Raw genomic sequence first — 26,577 nt, forward strand, 5'->3', positions numbered from 1 at the left:
GTCACTCAAAAGTTGATAAGAAATAAGTCTGGGGCAACAGGACAGACAACATGAGAGGTACTTCATAAAATAAAAAGGACAAAAGAGTGGAGACAACGAATACAGAGCACATTCCAGGTATGCAGAGCTACCAAGAAAGCAGCACAGAGGCAAGAGAAAGGGAAGTTGGAAAGCACAACTTAGCGGAGCAGCAAGAAGCAGGGCTGTGTCTGTTCTCAGACGGGGATCTCCATTTAGTGCTAGAAACAAGATATGGAATGAGCAAGCACATACAGAGGAACCTATCATGTACACGGCTGCGTAGTACGCTTACCTTACCAGCAAATACCCTAATATTATCAGTAGACAAATAAGAAATCTTCCAGTCTTACCACAAGAAAGTAGTCTGTCCAACATCCAAGAATAATGCCACCAGTACCTCAACATTATTTGCCTCTATCTCTTTCATATCTCTTTCCATCATATACAGGAAGGTAAGAAATCTGTTACCTAACATCTAGCCAAATTTATGATTTATAAAAAAGTTGACTGACATCTACTTTAGGTGAGACACTGTTGACAACTGGATGCTAATTGCAGGAAAATGGAAGGAGAGCTACTGGGGATGGAGAGAAAGTCAAGTCACTCTATCTGTTAACTAAGACAAGTAGGCATCTTTAAGGTATTCACAGATAACTGGTAATGATGAGCACAAGTAACTGGACAGATGTTTGGTGTTTTCAAATTCCATGGATGTATCAATAGCTCTTGTTTATACACAGTAAATATGGAAGTTATAATTTTTGCTTCAGATACCTTTGACTTGGACATTTTTAGAATTATAATAAAATACAACCTCATTCAAACAAGAAGAGTCTTTTACAGTACTTGCTACAAAAGATGAAGCTAAGCAATTGTTTAATCTTTCCAGGAGTTATTTAAGTGCTAAGGCCTCTGTACATAGCACTTTCCAGTGCTAGTGTCACTACAGGATACTACAGTATCATGGCAGAGAGAGAAAAACTGGCAATGTTCGCCCAGTACAAAAAAAAAACCCGACCAAAGCTATCAATACAACCATGGCACTGTATTCAGGTTATGTGGACAAAAATGTCCAGAAAGAAGAGGAGGCTGGGCTGGATGCAGGATGTTGGACTAGATGACCTCCACCAGTCCCTTCCAACCTATTCAATTCTGTGATTAAGAAAAGCTCAGAGATCCAGTTAAAAGTTAAGGAACATTTCTCAGGTTTTTAAATCCGTATAGAAGAGACACTTCATTAGAGGCAAGCTTCAAGAATGCTGGTGTCATAATTCCTTTACAAAAGGAAGACCTTGACAATCCCTCTCTAAAACAGATTTAGTCTTCCCAGAATTAAGAACACTGAACATATGAAGATTTTCAATATTCCTTAGAAGAACTTCTAATTTAGCAAGAGAAGCTATTATTTTCCCGCTGAGCACAGCTTTATCATCATGAAAGCAGATAATTCCTCTAAACTTCATTAATTTTGTTCAGAAAGGAAAGGATCTGTCAAAAAGAAAACTTTCTTTTTCTGTGAAAAAGAAAAAGTTGACTGAAGAAATCTTGATTCTTTCTAGAGATTTTTCACAGATTCACTAGGCTGAGTACGACCTCATAGGATGTACAGATTGGGACTTCAATAATAGCATCATTGGAGAAGACAGACAGCATTTGCTTCTACAGTACAAGGCCTCAAGAAGCATTTAGTGAACAATTTCCAGAAGCAGTTCTCTAAGCACTTTCTTCCACATGTGGCTGCTCACTACATTATTGGAGTGACACATGAAAACACACAAAAAAATTTAGATGATACAACATGAATCATCTAGTATTATAGAACTTTTAATGTGACACGGTTGCCTACTTTTCTATCCACCAGATCACTCAAACACAGCCTGACTCATTAGCAAGTGCAGACTAATAAAACGGATCCCAGGCAGGTAACTATACAAGTGAGCCTGGTATGAAGCCAGTTTAAATGTAACCGGAATCCTGTTTTTTGCATAAATCCTTTCATCAGTTCCCATTCCAAACAAAGCAGAACGACCACTATATACATGTTTAATGAATTATCAATAAGGTCCTTTTGAGGTTTTGCAGCTTTTTAGTCTCTTAAGCGAGAATTTCAGGAAGTTCCAAAAATATGATCTTATTGAGTGAAGTATGAAACTGATATCAAAGTTCTCCATTTGCTGCATATTTCTGAGCTGGCAACATGAATAAGTTACTGTGAAAGGGCGAACAATTGTATGACAGGGCTTCAGGCATACAAGAAAACATAGAGTACACTTTTGGCATTCAGTAAGAAAAACACCCCTTCTGATTGACCTAATTGTGGCAGAAGATAAGGTGTTTCCAACTGGTGTGGAAGAGTGTGCTTCTCTGTTTATTCCCTTGTATATCAGCAATTCTTAAGGATTTTTGTATAGGATCTAATACTGATCGACAAGATCATTATGTGGGTAATGCTCTGTATATTAATCAAATGATTACATCTCAATTAAAATGCTTTAGTTTTAGAGCTGCACTGATATTGCCAAACAAGAAAGTATTTTTTCCAGGGTGTCAGTACTGTTTCTAAGGTCTGAGGTTTCTATTTTGAAGACTATCTTCTCAGGAGAACTAGTAATGTACAAATTTTGTGGTACTGTTCAGAATACAATAGTACACCAGTACTCACGGCTTACAAACACAGGATACTTCCTTTTATTCTCTTTTTCTTGCCTAGTGCATATCGTGTTTTTCTTAGAAAAACAAAGTACAATACAAGCCAATATAAATATTGTCCTAAGAACCGGTAGATTAAGAATACTGTTAGCAACAGCAAGAAGCTCTCTGAATATATCCATAAATCCACCCTTTCAGAGATTCATTCCATATTCAGCTTCTTAAAACCCTAAAAGAAATCCGCATTAAATTGTTTATTATGCGTCACATTTTGACCAATTTTCTTTTGGTCTGAGCTTGGGAGGCTTTTCAGAATTGTTGTTTCCTATATAGAAAATAAATCTGTGCAGGAGCCTGTTAAATGTCAAAATGGAATAATTACATATTATAACCTCATGGCAATCGTTAGTCTAAATCTATTAAATAATTGTTACACTGGACATGCTTAAAAATTATAAATATTTCAAGTGACCTTTTATTAACTGATTACAGATATCCTTCTTTAAGATCATACCTGTTTAAACAAACTGATAAGAACATTCATATGAACAGTACTAGTACTTAAAAGTCACAAACTACCACCTTAGATACAATGGCAGGTTTGCTTTAAATATACATCTTGATGACATCAGGACTGGAACAGCAGTATCCTCAAGAATGCTAAACAAGAAGGTTGTTTTCAATGCAGAAAAACGTGCAATGAATTCCTCATTTGCTTTTAAATATTGATATAAAGTTGTGGTAATGCAGCACTCTTAAAAACAACTTTAGGGACGTGACCAGAGAAGTGGTTCAAAAATGTGTACGGCGGAGCTTGGGTTTGTTTTTTTTTTCTTTTTTAGAATGCCTTTATGTAGCAAAAAGTTCCTCTGCTAGCCTAATTTAATGCTTTCATTTTTCTAATTATGCTGAAACATCAGTTAAGAGCCTACCTGATGTTTTGAAGAATTTGCTGTGCTGGGATTGATATTCCGCAATGCCTAAGAGTAAAAATAAGATGGATAAAAATTACTTTAGCTGCATGGTTTTCCTGTGCAGGCTGTCTTATAAACACCATCTTGTAGTATCAAGCCCCCAAGACAGGCCAGATGAGACAGGATAAGAGAGTTAAGAAACTATGAAAACCACGACACAAAGAAACAAAACTCACAGATTTACCAAGGATGCGTATTTGACAGATAAGCTGAATGACCAGGGAGAACAACATGAGGACAACTAGCCGTCACCTGGTCCAAAGTTAGTCAGGTTCTCAATGACAACTGAGGCGAGAAGACAATTAGAAGGCCTACCTAGAAGCATGCTAGCACAGGGTAAAATGTTTGTTGGTGGATTAATTGCAAAGCAGGAACAGCAGAAGCCCAGGTGCTTAAGCAGAGAGAAAGTCCTGATGCCACCTTTGCAATGTATTCTTATCTAGAGTACTATAAAAAATAACGGCTGTAAAGATAACCCATCTTACACCAACAAGTGCTGAAGATTTGTACAAAACAGGCCTTGACTACAAAGGGGATAACGGGAGTCAGATTCCAGGACAGAATACTGCAGGTGATGAAGAAATAGAAAAGCTGTCTTTGAGGACATTAAGATATTATCCTCTCCTGATACAAGGCCCATCACCCAAAGTGAAAGGGGAATAGGGTAAGATTTTAGAAGGTTTTCCTCAAAGAAATGATTAGTGCTTTCTCTGGCAGTGTCAAAAAAACAGAATATCCTAAGTATCTAGCACAGACGATAGTAACTCTTAAAACGTTCAGATGGAAAAATCAAAGCAGAAGGTTTAAAGTCAAAAGGAAGTCAAGCCCGAATTCAAAATCCAGAGGTTCCAGTGTCCAGTCCTACACTTCAACATTTGCTACAGCTATATTCATAGAGCAGAAAAAAACTGAAAGGAATAGCTTGCAGCCTGATTTTGTTTGAAATTCTTCCACATAAGAAAACCACAGGTTCAAAATGCAGCACGAGCGATTCAGTTGTTCCATGCTCCACTCCACTGTTTAACAGATATGATTTTAGCAACAAGGTGTCTCCTCAATGAATCTTATACAAACTTTAAAAGTACTTTGAAATCCTACAGACTGCAACAGGTTCTAAAAGTGAAAGACTTTCCTCCACTCCAAAGGGAGAACTGAAGCAACTGTGGGAACCAACTTCTTCTCTTTTTGCATGACTCAGAACTCAATGAATATGAAATATAGTCTCAAGAGGAATATCCAATCAGATCAACAGTGCATGATGTCATCGTACTAGCAAAGAAGCCTGTTCTCGGAGAGTTTTGTTAGAGAGAGGAATGAGGAAGGAAAGCAAAATCCTTCAGTCTGGTAAGTCAGATGCTTTCACTACCAAGCTGATACCAGTAACAGCACGAATTCAGATATTTTGAGATCTCAAAGCTTCTTGTACAGTCACCAATCTTTAAGACTCACTGAAACAACAACTTAGCCAAAACAAAACATAACATACAAAAGAAATAGTGGAAGTAGGTGTCTAACCTGTGGCCTCACCTGCCGAAGCAGTTCTTGATGCTTCAGTCTCAGCCTTTCCTTCTCCATCTGTAGCTGCTGAAGTCTCATCTGTTGTTGCTGATTGGAGCTACTCCCACCCATCACACCTCCTTGGGGACTCTGAGGAGCCAGAGGGGGTGGCTGTTTCACTGGAGCACTTTGGCTGATTCGCTGATTCATGGCTAAGGAACCAAAACAATAAACATTCAAAAATGAAATTCAGACAAATACATGCAAGGAAAGTATTATTCCTAGAAGGCATGTATTAAAAACTTTAAAAAATTACAAGCCATGACAGTACAAAACATAGAGCTACAATGATGTTCAGAGTGTGAAATATATGTTCATATGTGCTATTCCTGTGAAATCAATCCAACAGTCTCATGTTTAAGAGCACGTATTTGTTCTAGAAGCTTCTGAAAACAGTTAAATGTGTAAGCTGGTGAAAAACTCAAAAGTGGCAGTAAAATACTTCACATTTAATCAGAAGGATCTCTCTTCTTCCTAATAAACTATTCTCAATTTAGACAGAAATAATACAAAATCACTTTTCCTATTCATGTGAAATCTTAGACTCATTAAACTCAAGAACATATATAATGACAAAACAGATCATCTCACTTGTACCAAACTACATTTGATTAAAGGCCACCATTCTTTGCAATGTGGTGCAGGTCATGCAACAATCATTCACATCCTTGTCACAACACGTTTTGAGTGTTACAGACTCCATCTAGGGCATCTTGACATGCAAAATTAGAGCTGGTACAGAAATGGCAGATTAATTATACAGCCAAAGATACTGCCATCAAGATAGGAAACATTTTGCTAGTGCTTCATTTTCTTTTACCCCACAGAAGTATGTGATGCATCTTTTCTGGGGTGTGGAGAAGAATAAGTGTAGCCTTGTATGCCTAAGGCACAATGACAACCTGTCTTCCCTTCCCCCATAAAAGCAAGACCTAAGAAAATTTTCTTTTATAAAATAAGGCATGACTGGGACGCATCTACTTGACAGGCCTGATTTTTCCCTGACACCAAGACCAGTATGGTTGAAGTCAACTGAGGCACTGGAGTTCCCATAGTGAAAGAGAGGGCTGGGAAAGGCTGAATGTATTACAAGGGCTCTATTTTCAGGGGCTTTCAGTTTTGGAATTAGCTCTTCATCTTGTTGTCCAGAACAGCCAGAATCTGTTAGCATTCACAATATGCTGCAAAATGCATTTCCCGAAGCAGTGATGGGAGAGTGGAAAGGACTTTTTTTTTCTGGGAGTGAGGATTATGGTTTATGGGAATTCAGGAAAAAAAGGGAGTGAGCTTCTTTTAGGATGACAGGCTGTTCTGGTGCAAAGAAAACCATCTGTTGTATTAGTCTGAATTAGTGTTTTCATCATACACAGAAGATTCCTGGACCACTAACACCGCTAACTAAAGGAGAATTATCTCATAAAGAATCTGTATCATCTTTCCTCTGAAAAGCCCTTCAGTCGCCACTGTCTTTTGGGTATTCAACTTAAGGTATAGTAGTGCTTTTCTTCTGTTCCAAGAAAGCCTAAATATATTTATCTCATAATAGCAGTAAAAACGGCTGTTGCTTCACAGCCTTGCTCTCTTTTCCCCTTGCCACAACTCATCTTTCCATTGAGAGGTAACATATGAAGAAAAAATGCCATATGCTCACTGAAATAAGAACAGAAAAGAAGAAAAAAGTCAAAACCAGTTGCAGACTCAACTCTCTAGTCTACCCTTTCAAGTATTCCATAGGTCCAGCACAGAGTCAGTAGTCTAATGGACAGGTGGGTCACATTTTCATGAGTCAAGTCAAAATACAACAAAGTGAATTTGAAAAAAATCTTTTATGTAGTTACTTGTGAGAGCTTCATACATGCGATCACAAATAAGAAAAAACTTACTGTAAAGGTAAGTGAACAGGTGAAGTAGGAATAGAAACTGAATCCCAATACCAAGCAGAAACAACAGAGTGAATACAAAGGGCTGGAGGTTCAACTCCAACCTGCAAGTCCCATCCTGACTCAGCAGGGAAAAAAATAGTGGGAAGATGACATTGCTGTGGATTAAAGCTTAAAATCCAGCAGCTGATCTTACGAGACATCCAGCACCACTTCACTATCAAAACTGAACTTCAGGAATAAGGTGACCAGGAAGAGTCAATCAACCAGATTTGCGATGTGAGCTGTGGTCCCTAGGCCTGCAACAGGAAGAGGGAGGACAGCTTGTTCCTCTGCTGAACAGACACAGAAGGTTCACATGTCCCAAGACAACAGAAACTGTGAAGCAAAAGTTTCAACTGCACCAACAGCTGTCCTGCAAGGATGTGAGCAGTGAACTATAAGTACAAGCTCCAAGACCTTCACTGGGCAATCTCTGCTGGAAGACTGACAGCAATTAGACTACCTACATTTACCAAATTAGGGCAAAGTTGAAGCTAGAGAGAGCAATGCAAAAAGAAAGGCAGCCCACGTAGCAGCTCTAAGACAAGCTAGACACGACACTGCTCAAGTGGGGAAACTCTCTCCTCCTTTCTCTCTTTTTACCCAGAATCCTACCAAGTCTGCAACCAGGACCATGCCTTTTGCTTTTTGTATCTTACCCTCTTTCACCTTAAAAGCAGACAATGAAGGGGTTAGTAGGGGACAACAGAAAACAGCCTTCTCCTACTGTTAGCTAGCTCTGCAACTCAAGCGCAAGTCTGTGCTACCCTTCAGAAGTTCCAGGATTCAAACCCTCTTATTAAACAAGCTGGAAGGTCAATTACAGTGGAAAGTAAAGAAGGACAAAGGTTAGAAAATTACCATCACCTGGAAGAAGCACATCTAAGTTAAAAGCAAGCTGCCTAGCTTGTAAAAATTAAGCACCCAAAGCTGAAGAATTTCAATTTTCTTTAGGTTAAAAAGGCTGCCTTTGTGGTCTAGTCTTCAATTATATAACCATGGGTTTAGAGTCCCTGCCTCATGCAGTTCACAGCCAAGTCATGTTAGAGATAACCTCACGAATTTAACAGTTTCCAACCTTAGTTAAACACTTCAGTGCAATATCACTAACATCCCTTTGACATGTTATGAATTTGTTTTTCCTGCATGCACCATACAAGTATTACTTCCCAACAAGAAGAGGTGCCATGCTGGACCTTGTTCTCACCAACAAGGAGGGGCTGCTGGGGGATGTGAAGCTCAAGGGCAGCCTTGGCTGCAGCGACCATGAAATGGTGGAGTTCAAGATCCATAGGGCAGTAAGGAGGCCACGCAGCCAGCTCACCACCCTGGACTTCAGGAGAGCAGACTCTGGCCTCTTCAGGGACCTGCTTGGGAGAGTCCCTTGGGATAAAGCGCTGGAGGGAAGAGGGGCCCAAGAAAGCTGGTTAGTATTCACGGACCACCTCCTCAAGGCTCTGGAGCGATGCATCCCGACAAAGAGGAAGGCAGGCAAAAACGCCAGGAGGCCTGCATGGATGAACAAGAATCTCCTGGATAAACTCAGGCACAAGAAGGAAGCCTACAGAGCGTGGAAGCAAGGGCAGGTAGCCTGGGAGGAATACAGGGAAATTTTCAGACAAGCCAGGGACCTGGTTAGGAAAGCTACAGCCCTGATAGAATTAAATCTGGCCAGGGATGTGAAGGACAACAAGAAATGCTTCTATAGGTATGTCAGTGATAAAAGGAAGACGAGGGACAATGTGGGCCCTCTCAGGAAGAAATTCTTTACTGTGAGGGTGGTGAGACACTGGAACAGGTTGCCCAGAGAAGCTGTGGATGCCCCCTCCCTGGCTGTGTTTAAGGCCAGGTTGGGTGAGGCTTTGAGCAACCTGGTCTAGAGGAAAGGTGTCCCTGCCCATGGCAGGGGGGTTGGAACTAGATGATCTTTAAGGTCCCTTCCAACCCAAATCATTCTATGATTCCCTACGCCTCTTTTCCACTGATATGCAGCTTTGGAAATGATTTCTCTCTCATGCCAAGTTCTTCACATTTCATACACCTGTATCTTTCTGACAGCTGCTTTTATTATCCCTGTTCTCTCTGATCAGTTTGCTCCATTCTTCCAATCTACTGACTTAGCAATTAAAACTGTAAGAAATACATCATGTTTGTCTGATGTTTTTATTCCATCATCCTAGATCCCTGAGATGCCTTCTAATGTCCATTTTAAAGGTAATGTTTCTAACTAAAAGTGTATCTAAAACAGGAATATCGTAAGACATTGAGACTTCAGTGTATACTTAATATTTACCAGTAAATATTGGGGGAAAAATTAATTATATGGTTTGGTAACTCTCCAGAAACTGAACCTAAAAATCTAGTTTCTAAATTCTTATTCAGGAATCTATTAAAAGGATTTTTGTGAGCATTTTTACTATTTCAAGAATGCAAATGCAACAAACTGAGAAGATTTTAAACTGTCCTCAGAACAGTCCATGGAGATGTTTTTCATGTAAGAGAACTGATTTTAACTGTGAAATTAAACTAAAAGTTTGGACATTAAAAGAAGAGATTGCTAACTGAATTTTACTGACTTAGCAACAAACTCAAGTGAAGAACCAGTGGAAAACAACCAACAGTAAAAACACTGAATGATTCTCAGCCATCTTGGCTGATTACACAAGTGTGCTATCTTCAAGGGAAACAGAAGGATGTAATTTTCTACAATTTCCAACACAATATTTAATGAAAAGAGGGAAAACACATCTTGTTGCAAGTGATAGGAAAAAAAACAAAGTTCAAAAGTTTTTTCTTGGTGGTGGTTTATTGTTTGGTTTGTGTTTTGTTTTTTGGTTTTTTTTTAATTCTCAATTCTCCATTACTTACTGAGGACATGAGTGCAGAAATCTGCACTCTAAAGTTGAATACGCTTATCAATGTGATCTCAGATAAGCCCATTTTATTCTTTCCACACCTCATGGGTTTGTGATGATCCTGACACTCACAGGTCTTTTTTAAGTACTTTGAATTCGAAGGCAAGGAGCTTCATTTATCTATTAGAGTTAGGACTTACCAGTTTTTTAATGGATCCTGTTCCTTACCTTCCATGGCTATGGAAAGCATTTAAATAAAGGGCTCTGCACCCACACAGTATAGGCTGCAAAGACCTCACAGGCAGAGAAGGAACAAACAAGTCTTTGTTTCTAGAAGAGGGGGATTTGAGGGAGGAGGAGGGGCAGACAAGCTAAAAAACAGGGGCAACTTAAGACAATAAAAGTGATCTTGCCATCCTATAATATGGCTTAGCTTCACAATCTGCGGAATACAGTCAATTGTAATAGCTTTTGAGAACAGAGAATTAGTGCTTTTCAAATGTTACACGTTAAATGTTCTACTATCCAAATTCAACAGCAAAATGCCTGTTCTGGACTGTAGCAGATAATACTTGACAATTACTGGAAAGAAGTTTAGACTGCTGTCTACATCCTTAATGGAAAAGAAGCCCTCAAAAAACCCACCACAAACCAAGAGAGAGAAACAATTACCAGTCATTGGTGTTAGAGAGAAAAGAGCCAGCAGATTGTTAACAACTTAAACATAAAAGGCTAATTCTCTCCCAAGATCCTGTGCCAATTTACATCACACCTCCAAGGGCACTCACAGTTTGCAGTAACACAGTACCTTTCCCCTACGCAGAATTACACGCGAAGATTGCTGCAGAGCACTCTTAATGATTAATAGACACAGCTGAATGTTTAATGGGTTTTCTTTTGTATTTATCATTTCACCCTTCAAAACTAAAACTAATTTTAATCTGCAAATTTAAGACATTATTTGAACAATCAACAACCAAAACCGCTCAGGATCTGAGTATACTATAACTTACTGTTCTTAATAACAAGAATCAGTGTTTTCACTGAGGAAACTGAAAAAGCGTACTTGTCCCCTTCAGCTTCATTTGGAAACTAGACAGTTTTTGCGCATCATTTTTGGCCATGGCCAGGTTTGTGAATGGTGCTAGTTTGCAGTACTGCAACAAAGGCAAAATCCTCTTTGATTAAACTGAAAAGAGCTGTGAAGAAAAAAAAAAAAAAACCTACCAGCAGGATTTGAAAGAATGAGTCTCGGAAGTAATAAAAACTTGTTCCAAATGGCTTTTTTAGAGAGGCTTGGTACAACAATTTGTTGTTTAATCAGGATACAAGTCATGTTTCTGGACTGCATTCTTTATAACACATTGCTGTATTACTTTAAGGAAATCCCAGTTGCAGTTTCATAATGCTGCTGTTAAAAAACAACCTAAAAATTAACACAATAAAATATTCCATTGTTTTCAGTCTCTCATTAATCTGAGAATCCTAGATCTTAGAGTGAGGGGAAAACCTGAAACACTGTTCTCCAGCCTCATTTTGCTGTTTTAAGTGTACAGACAAATCTAAGTGTCTTAGGTCAAAAGAAATATTCACACACTCCTGAGCTGGACTCTTGGTTAAAACAAGATATATCCAATGAAAATACTATCTATTACAGAAGCGTGTCCAAACTACAGATTGATTACTCTGCATTTACCAGTTACTTGTATTCAAATGAAATTAATATTTTTCTTTTTGTTCTTCTATCACTACGGCACCTGCTGATTAAAACAATATGAATTAATTTAAACAGTTGTTTTCTTTGATAAAGCCGCCTTCATTTTTAAAAGTCTTTCTGTATTCTAAAATGCAGAGGTGCAACAGCTGGATTGATTGCCCACCACTAAGACTCTAGCATCCACAGACAGACTCTTAACACACTGGAAACTAAACTGGAGTAAAATGCTGTTGCAGTTTTTCATGGATCTAACTTTTTTCGCCATAGAAGTCAACAGCAACATTTATAAAACACTATCCCTCAATGTATGCCAGGTTCAGAAGAACTGAAATAAGTCTGGCCAGCCAGAAAAGCAAATATAAATGAGATTCAGCAGTAATGTAAATAGCTATAAGAAACTTCTGCTCAGTGCATGCACATAAAACAAAACATGTTGCATTCTTTAAAAAGAAAACAATTTTCATTTTAGAAGTCTAAACAATTTTTAAAATATGTGACTATTTTTAAATCTTCATACAGAATGGAACTGACAGTGTAAGTATTAGTACTACAGAACGATGCAGGGCACACTGCATTAGGACAGATTAGGAGAAGAAACCTCAACTCATGTCATCTAAGTTTAAAGTGCAAGTATGAAACACAGAAGACTACTGAAAGCGCAGGACTCTGAGCTCATCAGGGCCCCATGTCTGTCCATCAAATACCTGGCAAAATATATTTGATCAAAGCTAGTCCACATTTTAGACCAAAGTCTCATCACCAAAGAGTCTACATAAGGGTATTAGCTGCAAACAGTTTCACTGTTTAATCACCACATAATACCTCCTGGGTTAATTAGGCCAAAATACAAGCTTCTGTATAATTTCTTATAAAATAATATGAAAACTTTTTTTTTAATGTAGGTTTCCTTCAATTTATTTGAGGGGAACAAACCCTATGTATATGCATGTGCACATCTGCATCTTTTTTTTACTGTCATAAGCCCATTAGAAATTATTGAACAGGAATTACAAAATCCAGTAAAAACTATGGTAATTAAAAAAAATAAACAACAACAGTATACTGTCAAGAAACAGCAAAGTTGTTTTCTGTGTATAAGAAACTGAAATAATGTTTTAACGTGATTGAGTTCAAGGAGGAAAAAAGCTGACACTTTTTTGAATTTTAGATTATATATGATTAGATGTAGAGTATACAATTATTGTGTGTGTATATATATTTAGATTACAAGATAATGAACGATGTGTTCAAAACGATGCACCTTCAATTTTTAATGTAGTATGCTTACCACAGAGACATGCAAACTGTGGTGTTAGAAGGACGTGGTGGAAAAAATGGCCCTATGAGGAGTGCAGTTTTCTCTCACTGTCACAGCTGTTCTAGCACAACACTGGTGCAAATATGCATTATTTTTACTGGCATAAAGACACCACTACCAACAAATCTCCTCCTTTCTTAAACAGGATTAAATTATTCTGAAAACAAAACCAAACCAAACCCAAAACAGGTATAAACTTACATAAACCTACTGCCCTGACAGATCCTTAATAAAAGTGGGGTGTGTTTTTTCCCCTTTTTATTAGTATACAAATATTGTACATAAAGTAGATAACTGCATCCTTACACAATAATCGTGGACAGATTTAACGATTTCTTTGGTGAACTCTGTTCAGTAAAGAGGTCTAAACACATCCTGCTTTTGAACAAAACAAGATTTTACTTTTTGATATGATGATGAACAACTAATAAGCATTTATTGTCACTACCATAAGGACAGCATCCTCTATTACAAAGGGATGCTTACCAGTAAAATTTCATCTGCCTCTGCAGATTCACAGCAAGCTCACTTTGATACAGGTCACTGGTTCACTGAAAACTGGTGCTGCTCCATCTGTACACACTCTCTGACACACATACCAAAATACAGAAGTCTTTTTCCCCATCCTAAGTGATCTCCTGCAATTGTTCTTCTGGAAAAACAGAGACAAGGAAGTGAAAAAATCTAATACCAATAGACTTTTTTAGATGAGTCAGATTCACTTTGTTTTAGAGAGCATGTAAAGAGGATATGCCATTGAATTTGCAGATCAAAACCACCTGTGGCTTACGCTCTGCTTTCGTGCAAAAATGGAAGGCAGATCTAGAGCTTTAAAAATCTGAAACACCACTGTGACCACACATAAGGTCTGGGCTTCTTTTTTGACCAATGGCCAAAAAAAACCCCAAAACTTTTCCAGTCTAGGGTTCTAGTTCTATCTTGTCCACAAATCTGCCTCTGGCAAGGCTCCTACAAACTAATTTGAAGAAACACGTACTAAAGAAAGCGCTAGACAGGTAAGGGATAAGAAGGCAAAACTATGGAATATTTCCTTTTAATACTTCAAAATTAGCAGATGCTCCAAAGCTTAAGCTTTTAAGTGCATTTCAAGTTTGATGTGTGGTTGTTTTTTTTTAAATGGAAATGATAAATACATGTCTCAATGAAATCTACAGGTGCATTTTACTTCAGTATTTGTGAACAAGCCCTTTTCATTGTTTCAAAGGTAATTATATCTTATATAAAATAAGGAAGCAGAAAATCCTGATGTGCATTCTCTGCCCTCCTACTGTTATCATCGCTTTTATTCCTTTTCCTACTTGTATAGTTCAAGCAGATATTGTATGCAGACCCCTATTGCACTTTCCATAATGATATTAAACACTGTCTTGCCTTGCCTTTCCCCTCATCCAAAATTCATACAGAACTTCAAAAAACATTAACATAATCTCTACGTGGGAGTGATAAAAACAAAATCGTGGCAATGACTTCAATCTGAGGTCACATCTTTTGCTTCATACCCCATACGGCAGCTCCAACATTTGAAAGAAGAGAAGGAAGAAGACTGGGCATGTGTAACTCTGGTATGATCACTAGTAACAAACCTATAAAACTAAAGTCTGGAATAAAATAACAAGGAAACTGAAACAGTACCTTGTTTTACTCCAATTCCCTCAGACAGACTTGTATGACTACTCTAATGGAATACTACTGTTTAAACAGAAGACTTACTTTAACCCAACAGAGACACAGAAATCAATTGCCATCTTCCGGTATTTTCCCACTTCAAGTTCACCATTTCATCTTCTAACTTAACAAATTAAGGAACCTCAAAAGGTAAATTATTTTAAGTTGCATTTCAAAAACAAGTCCTATCATCTGCAAACTTAAATAAGTTAAAAACCCTTTAATGGTATATGATACAAAAACCTATACTTGGAAACTTGTAGCAATAAAGTTGAACGATTCCAAACTTCAACTGGTTCTAGGAAATTTAATTTTATAGAAAAAGCAGATGTTGTTCTACTTCAACTCGAGCCTCTCAGAATGCATAGCTGACCTGCCTCCTACCCAGATTTCTTTGACTATCAAGAAAACATATTATCTTATCTTGAAGGGTTAAGAAAAACAGTAGGATCTGTGAAGAATCACCAATGGACAACAGCAGAAGCTAGTAAAAGACAAAACAGTCCAATACACAAGCTCAACTTGACAGTCCAATTCTGTTAAAAAAATAACCTTCTAAAAAAAAAAAAAAAAGTAATTTGAAGCCCCTCACCTCGAAGCCTGCAAAGACGCAGAGAAGGTAGGACAGCACGTTTGTACCAGATGCTCCACTAGACAAAGAATCCTGCTGACACAGGCCTAAGGATCCCCCCTGCCATCCCCATTCCTTTGATCCCACATCGTCTTTTATGACTGCCTGTGCTTGGCATAAGACGACCCTACTTATTTCTTTCCTAGATTTTAAAGTTTGTGAATTCCCCCAATGCAAAACTGTTCTAAAGTCAAATACACAGATTTGGAGGATCAACATCTGAGCCACAAGAAGACTTCACTGCCATTAAAGTGGTGCAGCTGAAGACCTCAAGCCCGATTTGAAGATGTTAAATCTGAATCTTGGAATAAAGTTCTTGTCTTCAACTTGGAGCACTGAGGTTTTAGACCCAGCCTACTCCACAGCCCGGCATTCTGACAGGGACTCTTATCTGATGTATTAGTCTTAAAAGCCTGCTCCAAGAAAGAATCCATATTAACTGCATCCTTTTATTTTCTGTTTAAAAGCATGAATGCAATACCCAAATTCCCCTTACCAAGTAAGTCAGTAGGTGTGTTCGCCTAGAACTATTTCTTCAAACTGATCCTCCTTCCTCTCTCTTTTCTAGCCACGTTAATGGAAAATTCCCAGCACTACTTAAAAAAAAAAAAAAAAAAAAAAGGTATATGCACCTACCAGAGAAAATAAAAATGAATGCAAAGCTTCCATCTGATGAGGAACATGCAGAGCCGAAAGGGCTGTTTCCCTGGAAGCTGAGAATTCAGAAGCAATAAGGGCAAAGCCTCTTCAAACCTTCTGTTTCTGAATACTGGAACAGAAGAGTATGTTTGCACATACCATTCAACAGCTTTTTTGTTTTCAATGGTTCTTCAGATAGGTGAAAGTGGCAGTATCAAAGAAATGAATTTCTCCTCAATTTTCAATCAATACCAGTATCACTGTAATAATCAAAAGCTTCAACATTACAAAGATGAATTCACCTAGGATTGCTTCTGAAAGTGTTAGTAGTTAAAAATAGTGAAAACTCAGCCCTTATGTTAAAACACAGCGATAGAAGAGAGTATGGTGATCCTCAGGGAGAAAAAAACGCAACAGGATTTTCAACCTATATTAAGCATAGAAAGGTAAACTTCTGAGTCATTCACATGCTATTTAGGGTCACAGCACATATTTGTTGAGGACCTCCACATGATAAATACATGCAAGGCTCAGTAAGTTAGCTGTCAAACAGATTTCTTCTTTACTGGAGTGACTTAAGGAGGTCACAAGTGAGAAAGCAACAGGAATAAGATTTTTGTATTTTCTTGGCTCAAATGAACCACAATACAATGTGTACAACTTAAGATCTCAAGGAAAACTCCTTCAAGCTCAACAGCAGCTAGCAGCTTGTCTCTATTTGCCGTCACTCTAGATCAGAAGAGCCCACATGCTTCCCCCCACCCCCCCCACCCCCTTTCCTGCCCCTTTCAGTTACACTTGAGCTCTTTGACTCAAAAGGTCTGGAACAGATTAAAAGTCCGACCACAAAATAAAGAGCCTTGGCATGTTCTCAAGCCTGTCTGGGATACACATACGCAGTGGGCCCAAAAAGGGAAGCTATGCAGCAAGAAACCCTTATGCAGTCTTTTGGACATTTCTAACTTCTTTCAGTTTAACTGCACAGCCTTAACATTTGATGGAGTTTCAGTATGCACAGGACAAGTAGCTTTTGCCCCTACAGTTAGACCATACTATTTACAGGAGTAAAAAATAGTTCCGAAAAACAAGATTCATCTCACTCGCGACCTCTGTCAACTAAAGCCTTTTCCACACTCCCTTTTACTTCCAGCTCATCATTGGAAACTATAAAGTAATAAAAAAAAAAAAAATATATACATACCCTGCAAGATTACTTAAGTAAATATAATTGACCTGCCTCTTTTAACTGCAAAAGGCAACACTGATTTTCAAAATGACTGCTTCCTTTTCAGCCTTATTCACATATTAAGTAATTGTGAAGTCACAGATTACCCACACACGCCTCTTGCAACACGGCAAACAGGTCTGCAACCCTGCCTGGTGTTAAAGCCAGAATGGACGTTTTCCAAAGCTGACAACCTTCAATATACGCCCCACCTTTGGGCTCAAGTTGCACAGTGGTTCAACCTGTCTACAAACTGGTGAACAGTTTATAAACAGAGTGTGACAATCTGATGTTCTCCATAAGAGCAAACGCATGTTTAAAGTAAGCACTCAAGCCTACAAAACAAAAATGCTGAAATTTCCAACAGCCACTTCAGAAAAAACAAAACAGAACGGCGACTGTTGAGTTTTGCAGCTCTGTGTTTATATGGCATTCATGGAGTTAATGCCTCTCCCAAAAGGGGCCCACAGTTGTTGTTAGGTCAACCCCTGTAAAGCTTCAAAGGCTTTGTATCCCCTCAGCCTGACCTACTCAGTGATCTGCATACTGTTTTCATTTAGTTGTGCCGAGTCCAAAACTAAAGCCTGAAAACCACAATGATCTCTTCTTTTTTTTACCCCTACTGTTTTTTCCATCACTCTGGAAAATAACTAAATCCAAAGGAGTTGAAAATAGTAAGTTATTGGGAAAACAAATCAAGGGTAAATTAATACAGCTAAATAAAGCTTACATATACAGGTCAGGGCTTTATACAGTAACTAAAGTTGTAATACCACCTTAAATACACCAGAACAATCACTTGGACAATCTAAGAAACTAGTTTAGAGTCTCTTAATATTATATGCTATTGCTATTCATAGTAATCGGTGCCAAAATTTTATTTATATGTTTGCAGCTCTGCTTTTTCACATAGATCAAAAACATTACAAAAAAAGAGGTATCAGCTGTTTTGTTAAATTTTTACATCTAGTCCTTGTGATCCCTAATTTACTATTTCTGTTTCCAGTATTACATAGTCTTTACCCCACAAAAAGATTATTACAGTAGAAAAAACAAAACTAATAATTTCTCTCCACATTGTTTAAAACAGAAAGTTTTGTAATGATCATCACTGTGACAAGCTGGAATTATAAGCTGGTATGTTTCAAGTGTATTTAAACAGCATACATTATTATTTGACAATGCCCTCTTCAGGATAGTGCAAAGGAAAGTAAATATTTGTTTGGGAATTAAAAGATTCTTCTGTGGTAAAGTTTTGCAATTTTAAAAGGAAGAGTGAGCTTGGCTGAGACTGTCTCTAGGTAAGCAATTCCTGAATGCCACCAATCTGGGGAACTGTATGGATCATATGGCAAAATCCCAACCCCTAGCATTAGAAACTTTGGTGACATACACTCCTACAGGATATATGCTAATCCTTTTTTTCTTTTTTTTTTTTTTTTTAAAAATAATGATTTAAATAAGGACTCTATAATTAAAATTAATATATATTTTAATCGTACTTTAAAAAGTTTTCAGATTATGCCTGCAAAATTAAAGCTGAGTGAACTGAAGCGAATCAAAAATTCTGAAGTGAGATGAACTTTTACCAAAGCGTGGGTCAAGCCTTGGGTCTAGCCAAGATGTGGTCTTGTTCTTATGGTTTATGTAGTAAATTTCTCCATCCTGGGTCATAGCTTGTTCCCATCCATCGGGGAGTGGGCCTGCAATATAGAACGAAGGAGTTGATGGCGGGCTCTTGTTTGCTCCAGCTGAAATTGATCTAAAAAAAATTCCAACATTTTACATATATAACAGTACATGAAACAGAATAGTTTCAAGCTCATGTCTAACATTACTGGGATAAGGGCAAAGAAGTGGCGGGTGGGAAATCAAAGAACAGAAAGCATTTCTATAATTTCGATTTAGGATTTGGAGTTTGATTTTATAACTTGTTTGCATCCTTCCATATGCTTTTGACACTTCCTTTTGCTATAGCACTATACTATAAAACCAGCAATAAGTCAAGCCTGCCAGAATGAAACCAGCATGAGCACCAGGAAAAAGAGTAAGCACAGAGATATTCTACCTTTCATGGGAAAATTTATTTAGTGATTAAGGCCCAGCAGCGGCAAGAAGGTAACACTGTCGAGATCCTGAAATACTCCTCTAATTTCCACAAACAATTAAAAAAAAGTGACAAAACTCATTTTCCCTTCACCTCATACCATAACCTTCTGTGAAAACGTTAAAGGCTTAAGCAAGCAAAACTACAAACCTGACGAACAGGAGGCAAACAAGCAATGAAAAAGTAAAAGTAAGAAAACACCAGGAGCGGACACAGACACAGTGCTACGAACAGCAGTGCTACGCCTCTACAAGCAGGAAGGCACAGGCAGGGAAACCTACATTTAGGAAGAGGTAAAAGGGAGGTAGATTGTTGTGTTCTGGAGTCCAGAGCTGATGTCCGAACAGTGAATCTTGAGGTGCATTTCCCTCGTGTTCCAAATCGTGGCTTTCAAGAAAACCACCTTTCATGGCTAGACAGTTCATAAACCACTCATTCCCATCTCTATATGATCATGCACATTCAGCTGTATTTTGCTTAGACTGAAAACTATTCTTAAAGTTACTTTTATCTCATCTTATCTGGCAAGTGCTTTACAAATGTATGGTTTTTAATTCTTATACTCACGTAGATATGGACTTTTAAAAATATCTAAATTAGATACAGAAGGATCTTGCCTGTATTTCTTTAGATTTAAGCACAATCCTAAGATGATATAGCAAAAGATCCACTACAAATGTTAAGAATGTAAAAGAAATTAGAACAAGAACTGCTGCAGGAAGCCATCGTATTTCAACCTCTTCTTCTGCTCTTCCTCAGTGTAACGTAGTAATAATATAGCAAAGCCATCTGGCTGTTAAACTTGGACTAATGGACCATTCTGCATAATGTAAGGTACGTTAAGCATGCACAAACATCATAATTTCACACATGAGATTCAGATACGCACACAAAAATGTGTGTATCTGATAAATGCCTGATGTACCTACTATAACCATGTTCGAAGTACATTAGCTCTTTGCCTGTCATTCTGCCCTAAAGTCATGCTCCTGTTGAAGAATTCATTGTCTAAAGCTGGGGATGGGGGGAGGAAGGATAGATTTGTTTGCTTCATCTCAAAAGATGTTCTTGGAGAAATATCAAAAAGAGTAAAATAATAACTCATTTGCATTCCAGTAATATTCCAAGGCATAACCAGGACAAGAATTTCTTACTGTGGTCTTTGAAGATCCCCTGCAAACTACATTTCTAATTTAAACTCTTTCATTTTGGCTCAGGAAACTATGCCTTTCTCTAGCAACCTCACTACTCCACCATTAGAGCTACAGGGGTTTGAGTGAGAAAAATAGTGATCTAACCACTGGACATTTCCTTCCCATCCTTAATGCTCAGAAGCTTTAAACGCTGCATATAAGTAACAAGACCACCTCAGCTTTTATCAGAGGCTAGTGAACAGAACAGGCAAGAGTGACAACACTGCAAAACACTCATAAATCCCAATATATTCACAGTATAACAGGACTTCGATGCAGAATTGAAAGCTCAAGTGCAAAGAACCCTGCACTTTGTTACCATACCCAAAGACCAGCATCAGTGAGATGCTGTTTTATAAAACTGGGGCACAGGAGCACAGAGACATGCCCCACATCATCCAAGTGTAGAAGCCAATGAAGAACCAAGAACGTTCCTTGACTGCTCAGTCAACACCCTAGCCCTCTGGGCAGACCTTCTCACTACCATTCTCCTCAGAGTCCTTGTAAGCCACACATCCCTCGGAGATGAAACTCAGCAAGAAATTCTCTTTTGAACTGCAAAGCCAAGAAAGGCAGCTGGCTCTAGGAAAAACAAAACCAGCCTTGGGGTGTCAGTCCTGCTGAACATTGAGTAAAGTGTATACTGGTCCAGCATGTTCCTTTGTAGTAAGTAAGAACAAAACACCTTTGAAGCAGGATGCCAGGAGCTGATCAGTCCACCTACCTGGTGGAAGAATAGTGCTTATTAGATTCAGTGATCTGATGAATACCAGCTCACTAGAGACAAACCTGGGCAAGGTTCTCTTTCTAAATAAAATGAACAGCTGTGGACAGGATAGGAAAGGTCTGTCTGCTCACCTGGCTGTCATAGTAGCAAGTCTTCCTTGCTAAGTGCCATCAATGGCTGCAGAAACAGAACGTTTCTCTCTAGAAACTTTTGGCATCGACCATGATATTACTTTCTTCCTTGGCCAGTAAACTGCTCTCATGTTTCTGCTGTCATCCCTACATGTTGAAATGGTAGTTCAAAAATTGATTAGTACTGCTTTCTGTAATTCCTATTTGGATTTGTGAGCAGTTGTGAAACCAGAAGACTGTCAAGTCTGATTTTGTAACTGGCTGTCTAACAAAGTCTGTAGTAGAGGCAAGTAACGGAACAAAAATGGAAAACCGTAGTGAAGAACAGCAGACACATTCACTCAGAGAATCTAGGAAAATTCCTGTGCAATTACATGTCCCTTTTCTCGCAAAAGGCTCAATAGGAACAGAATTCCCAGCATTAGCTTATGTTTTTAAGTGACTTAAGTTATATAAGGTCTATATTGCTGCTCTTCAGACCTTCTCACTACAATTTCCGTAGTTACTGTAGCCCATGTTGTACAAAACCATCCATGCTGGGTCTAACCAAAAGTCCATTTAGCCCAGGCACCTAGCCTGGGGTGATGGACAGATCTTGTTGCTGAAAGCAGCCTGTTTAGTGGCTGTCACACTCTATAAACTTTTAAATAAAGCACTGAATACACACATAGATCCCAAAAATACAGTGGCTATGAATAGTCACTTGGCCTCCAAGTACCTCAGGTGGTTTCTTGAGACAGATTCTGTTTACTTACTGGGTGCCAAAGGATCTCTCTTTCAAGTACTTTTCCAGTCTCCCCTTGAACCTTTGTAAATATTTAGCACCAACAATATCCCTGTGGCATGGTCGCCTACTAGTTCTGTTTGATGCCTCCTTGGTCAATTGAACACAATCACAACCATAAGCTTACAATTCTATGAAATCATTTGCACAGGGAGAGACAATGCTTCTAGGGAACTCACAATTTACTGTGGTACTTTTAAAGACAAGGTTATCCAAAAATTAGATTCCAATTTCCAAATGTAAGCCATCCTTACAGAACTACTGATAAGGAATACCTCTGTAACTAAATATTTATATAATGCTGTAACTTAACATAAATACATGTAATTTTAAAAGTCTCTGTGGCATGTCTCTGGTGCACGTCTCCATTTTCTTCTGAGTTTTTACTTTCTCAGTATACCATTTTTGCCATGAAACACAGAGTCTTGAACGCAAAACAGAGCTCACTGCTGGCAGACAGAAAGCAACAGAAAGAGTAACAAAAGCAAAAATGTAGTATAGATGCAAGCTATGCTGGGATACAAAGTAAATCTTGCAAGTCCCTACAGTTTCTGATATATAATTGTAAAATGAATGTAAATAAAGCTGTATTTTATCACAAGGTTAATACATATTAGAGGCCATCTGTATCTACATAGTAAAAGAATATGCACGGACAACCTAGGAACTGGAACACTTACGTTCAACAGCAGCAATCCCCTTCACCTAAGACAAACACTGATCTCCAAGAACCTTCCTAATATTTCTTTGTGAAAGCTGAAATTTTTCCTGTCAATCACTGTCACTGTGATTCCAAAATGTTTAAAAATTATATCAAAGTCTACAAAATTTACCTTTATTCGGTCAAATCACTAAAACTTACAAAAAGACACTATTAAAAAAGGAGCATTTTTTGCAGATGAAGAAAGAAATGAACGTTACCATCACGCAGACACTTAGAAACTCAAGTTTCACAACAGATCATATGTAGTGTTGGCTGTACACAAAGCAGAATTTGTAGTATGACTGGTTACATAGAAGACAAATCTGCAACCGAAGTGAGCAAGAACCTAAGACAAGAGCTAGAACTTGTTTTAGGTATTGGCGTATTCCTCCATATTCTCCCACCCCGCCAGCCGGGGGGGTGGAAAACCTCCAGTGTTATGAATTTTGAGTGTCTTATTTTCCTACCAACCTTTACCATGGCACTACAGCCTTACCCTCAGAGGCAATGCAATTACACTAAGTCCGCAAACTTTCACCGGGAAGCCCAATTCAAAACTGCAGTGCAATAGGGAAGACAAAAGAGGACAAAGACAGAGGTTATCTGCTCCAGAGCTTGTTATCTAATGTCTATGCGCAAGCAGAAGAGGCTAAAGTAAGCAGTGCTGTCAAGCATGATTCAGGAAATAAAAGTATCTGAAGAATGGAAGTATAAAAACACAATTATTATCCCATCTCTGTTATATCAACTGTAATTGTATAACAAACAGGTATTGTTTACTTTCAAATTTATAACTTTACCTCAATACGAAATGTATAGGACAGGTTCCTTAGCAGAAAAACACACCACTACTACCTTTTTTTTTTTTTTTTTTTTTTTTAAATCAAAGAACATAGTTTTTCCTGTAATACCTTTAGGGAAAAAACGGTTAGAAATGGTTAGAAACACACACACGAAAAATCAGAACAGTCAAGACTAATTTTTGTATACATGTTGCATATTTAGGCTTGTTTTCTTTCCGTTATTGATGTGAAGATGCAATCCTATTTCACAGAAGATTAACCAGCAAATGCCATCTAAGAGAGCGCTGTGCTTCTCTGCATACATACAGCCCATACCATTTTAGTTGACTACATGTAGCAAGATAAGTTCAGCAAGATGGAGACAAAAAAAATATCAAAGAACCAAAACAAGCAGGAAAAAAAGAATCCTCACTTTTCACATACTGAAGCCCTCCTGTAAAAGATGTACGCTTCCTAACACTCAAAATAGTTCATTCACAAAACCATGCCAGGAACAGATGAAGCTGGTTCAGATGCCTATTGATTTCCTTAAAGAAACATAACTTGCAGCAAGATACCTGGATTCTCACCCAGTCTCAGCTGCCTCAAGAGGTGTCATTTCTTAAGAAAAACATGCTAAACTACATCTTCCCTATGCCAGTTTTGATTTTAAGCACTCTTTTGACTTGCCTTCACCCTTACCACACCTTCTAGTTTTGCTTTTTTTCCCCACTTCCTCTGAGCTCCACTTATCCTTTTTATCCAGAAAAGACAACAGCTTTATCTTCAATATGCAGACAGCACCTTTCCAAGTTCTGTTCTCTTGTCAGTTTGTTTTCCTGTTCTTAATTCTAGCCAATGGAAGTTTCCAATGACTTTCAAAACAGCTCCGAAAAATCCTCTCTCTTACATTTTACCACAGCAACTTTACTCACAAGCTCCTATGACAGTCTGTAATTAAATACACTAATCAGAAGCTACTGTTCAAGTTTTAAGGGCTACAATTAATGAGTGCTACACAAGGGTGAACTGTACAGAAAGGAAAACATTCTCCCTTGTGGCATTTCGGACATTTTTTTGCAAGTCTGTGACCTCCAGCTGACACCATACTTACACTTGGTTTTTCCCAAAATCTTTCATGACAGGCTGTCAAAGCACTAGGGCATGTTTCATTGCTAGAAATATTTCGTAACAGGAAACTTCTGACTTAAAGGTCTTAATTTTATTTCCCAGTTCTTGAGGATGAATATCCAAATTAGAACATTAAGTAGCCTTATATTTATGACATTAGCACTCAGATTTAAGTTCCACTGTGCTGAGGTGGTATGTGGTTACTCGATTTTTCCATTTCTCTCATTCTCTAGAAGGCCACCAAGGAAGCATAAGTTACCACAAACTCAGTAGTAAAAAGTAACAGAACCAGATATAAGAAACTCTAGTAAAAACAAATACACAGTCATAATTTCAAGTTAGTACATAAAGATTTGCCAAATCAGGTATCAGAAACAGAATCATATACAATAAACGCAGGTTCAATATTGTTTAATTCAAAACAGACTTTTGTTAAGTGCAAGTAAGTTAAGAGTAAGCAGGTGCATCCAAAGAGCCAGTTCCAAGTCACACTACCTCAACTGATTTAAGCTTAAAAAAAGCAACACCACGTAAACACATAGCTCAATATACACAGAAGTTCCGATTTCTTCATGCATTTTATCAAAATCAGAGCACTGAGGAAAAAACTTTACAAGATTTTTCAATTCACATCCCATACAGTATCATCTGTGAAATTACAAACAAATGTTCAATGAACTTGTATTCAAGTAAGTACTTTCTCAAGTCACAAGGCAACCCACTTAAACATCTCAACTCTACTTTATTGCACAAGCAACAAGATCTATGGAGGATCACTTGCTCACACACATCAGTCAATTACATGTAAATTCTTAATTTTATTTTTAAAATAATCCTCATGTACTGATTGCTAGATTAGTTTTTAGATTCTTACCCCTTACAGTTTATTTTTTTGCTAAGGACCCTACGTTTCTTTCTAAGTACATAACATGAATCCTACTTCACTATCAATATTTTTTCCTGTTAATTCTTGGTACAGTGGAAAGTTTGAGGAGTCGTCTTAAAACACAGAATTTATGTCAATATTCAAACAGCAAGCATCTACTTTTAGCACAAATAAGATAAGCCAAAAGGCAAGACAGACCAAGTGAATTGTTTCCTTTCTCGTATTCCCTGTTCTTCAGAAGTATCCCTGCAAAAACATGTCATCTCTATTGCTGCAGGTTTCCTGGGATATATTTACAGAAAAAATAATCACAAATATTATATTTTCCCATCAGAGCCTGAGACCTTAATTGCTCTAAATTATGACTTCCTGAACTTGAACAGGACTCTCATTTATTTCAGGACAATCCAACCTCCTGGCCTAGACAGCAGAAAGTTTGATTAGCTTCCCTGCTAATACTCAGTCATGAACAGCACAGTTTGGTTATGCCTCTTATTCTTTTGGTATTGTCTGCAGCATATGAATTGTGACATGAAACAAAGCTGTCTAAATGGACAACAAAAAGCAGCACCAGAGAATAACTCTTGTGAAATACAGGAACAGCAGACATACACAAAATACAACCAGACTGTGAGAAAATAAATAAATAAAACGTGAACCTTGGCGACAGACAGAAGATGACAAAGCATAGAGAAGAGCGCAGCAGTCAAACTAGCATGGCACACCAAATTTATCTGTTTGCTCTCTGCACCATCAGGACAAGAGAGCTCTGAAAACATACAGCAGATGCAACAGCAAGAACAAGCATACTTACTGCTGTCTAGTGACGGCCCCCCCCAAACTAGCTGAAAAACAATTCTATATTCAAGGAAAAGATATCAGACTTCCTCAGCTATAGGAATAATCATCATGATACAGGATTTTGGAAATGATAGGAAA

The 26,577-nt window shown here is 38.0% G+C and overlaps 1 protein-coding gene across 8 annotated transcripts in view; it reads right to left on the reverse strand.

Moving 5' to 3' along the window:
• The window catches only part of YAP1 (Yes1 associated transcriptional regulator), a 101,834-nt gene that overhangs the window by 23,209 nt on the left and 52,048 nt on the right, over nt 1-26,577 (reverse strand). Inside the window, exons 4-6 of one of the 8 annotated variants that reach the window (XM_068425321.1) lie at nt 18,784-18,897; nt 5,172-5,353; nt 3,603-3,650 (exon numbers count right to left, since the gene is read on the reverse strand). In XM_068425321.1, the coding sequence (XP_068281422.1) occupies nt 3,603-3,650; nt 5,172-5,353; nt 18,784-18,897 (344 nt within the window). Of the gene's footprint in view, nt 1-3,602; nt 3,651-5,159; nt 5,354-18,783; nt 18,898-26,577 lie in introns of all 8 variants that reach the window. The other 7 variants (XM_068425320.1, XM_068425326.1, XM_068425325.1 and 4 more) reach the window with 7 other exon arrangements.

The sequence above is a fragment of the Nyctibius grandis genome, chromosome 2 (assembly GCF_013368605.1).
Source record: "Nyctibius grandis isolate bNycGra1 chromosome 2, bNycGra1.pri, whole genome shotgun sequence".
NCBI classification, from domain to species: domain Eukaryota; kingdom Metazoa; phylum Chordata; class Aves; order Nyctibiiformes; family Nyctibiidae; genus Nyctibius; species Nyctibius grandis.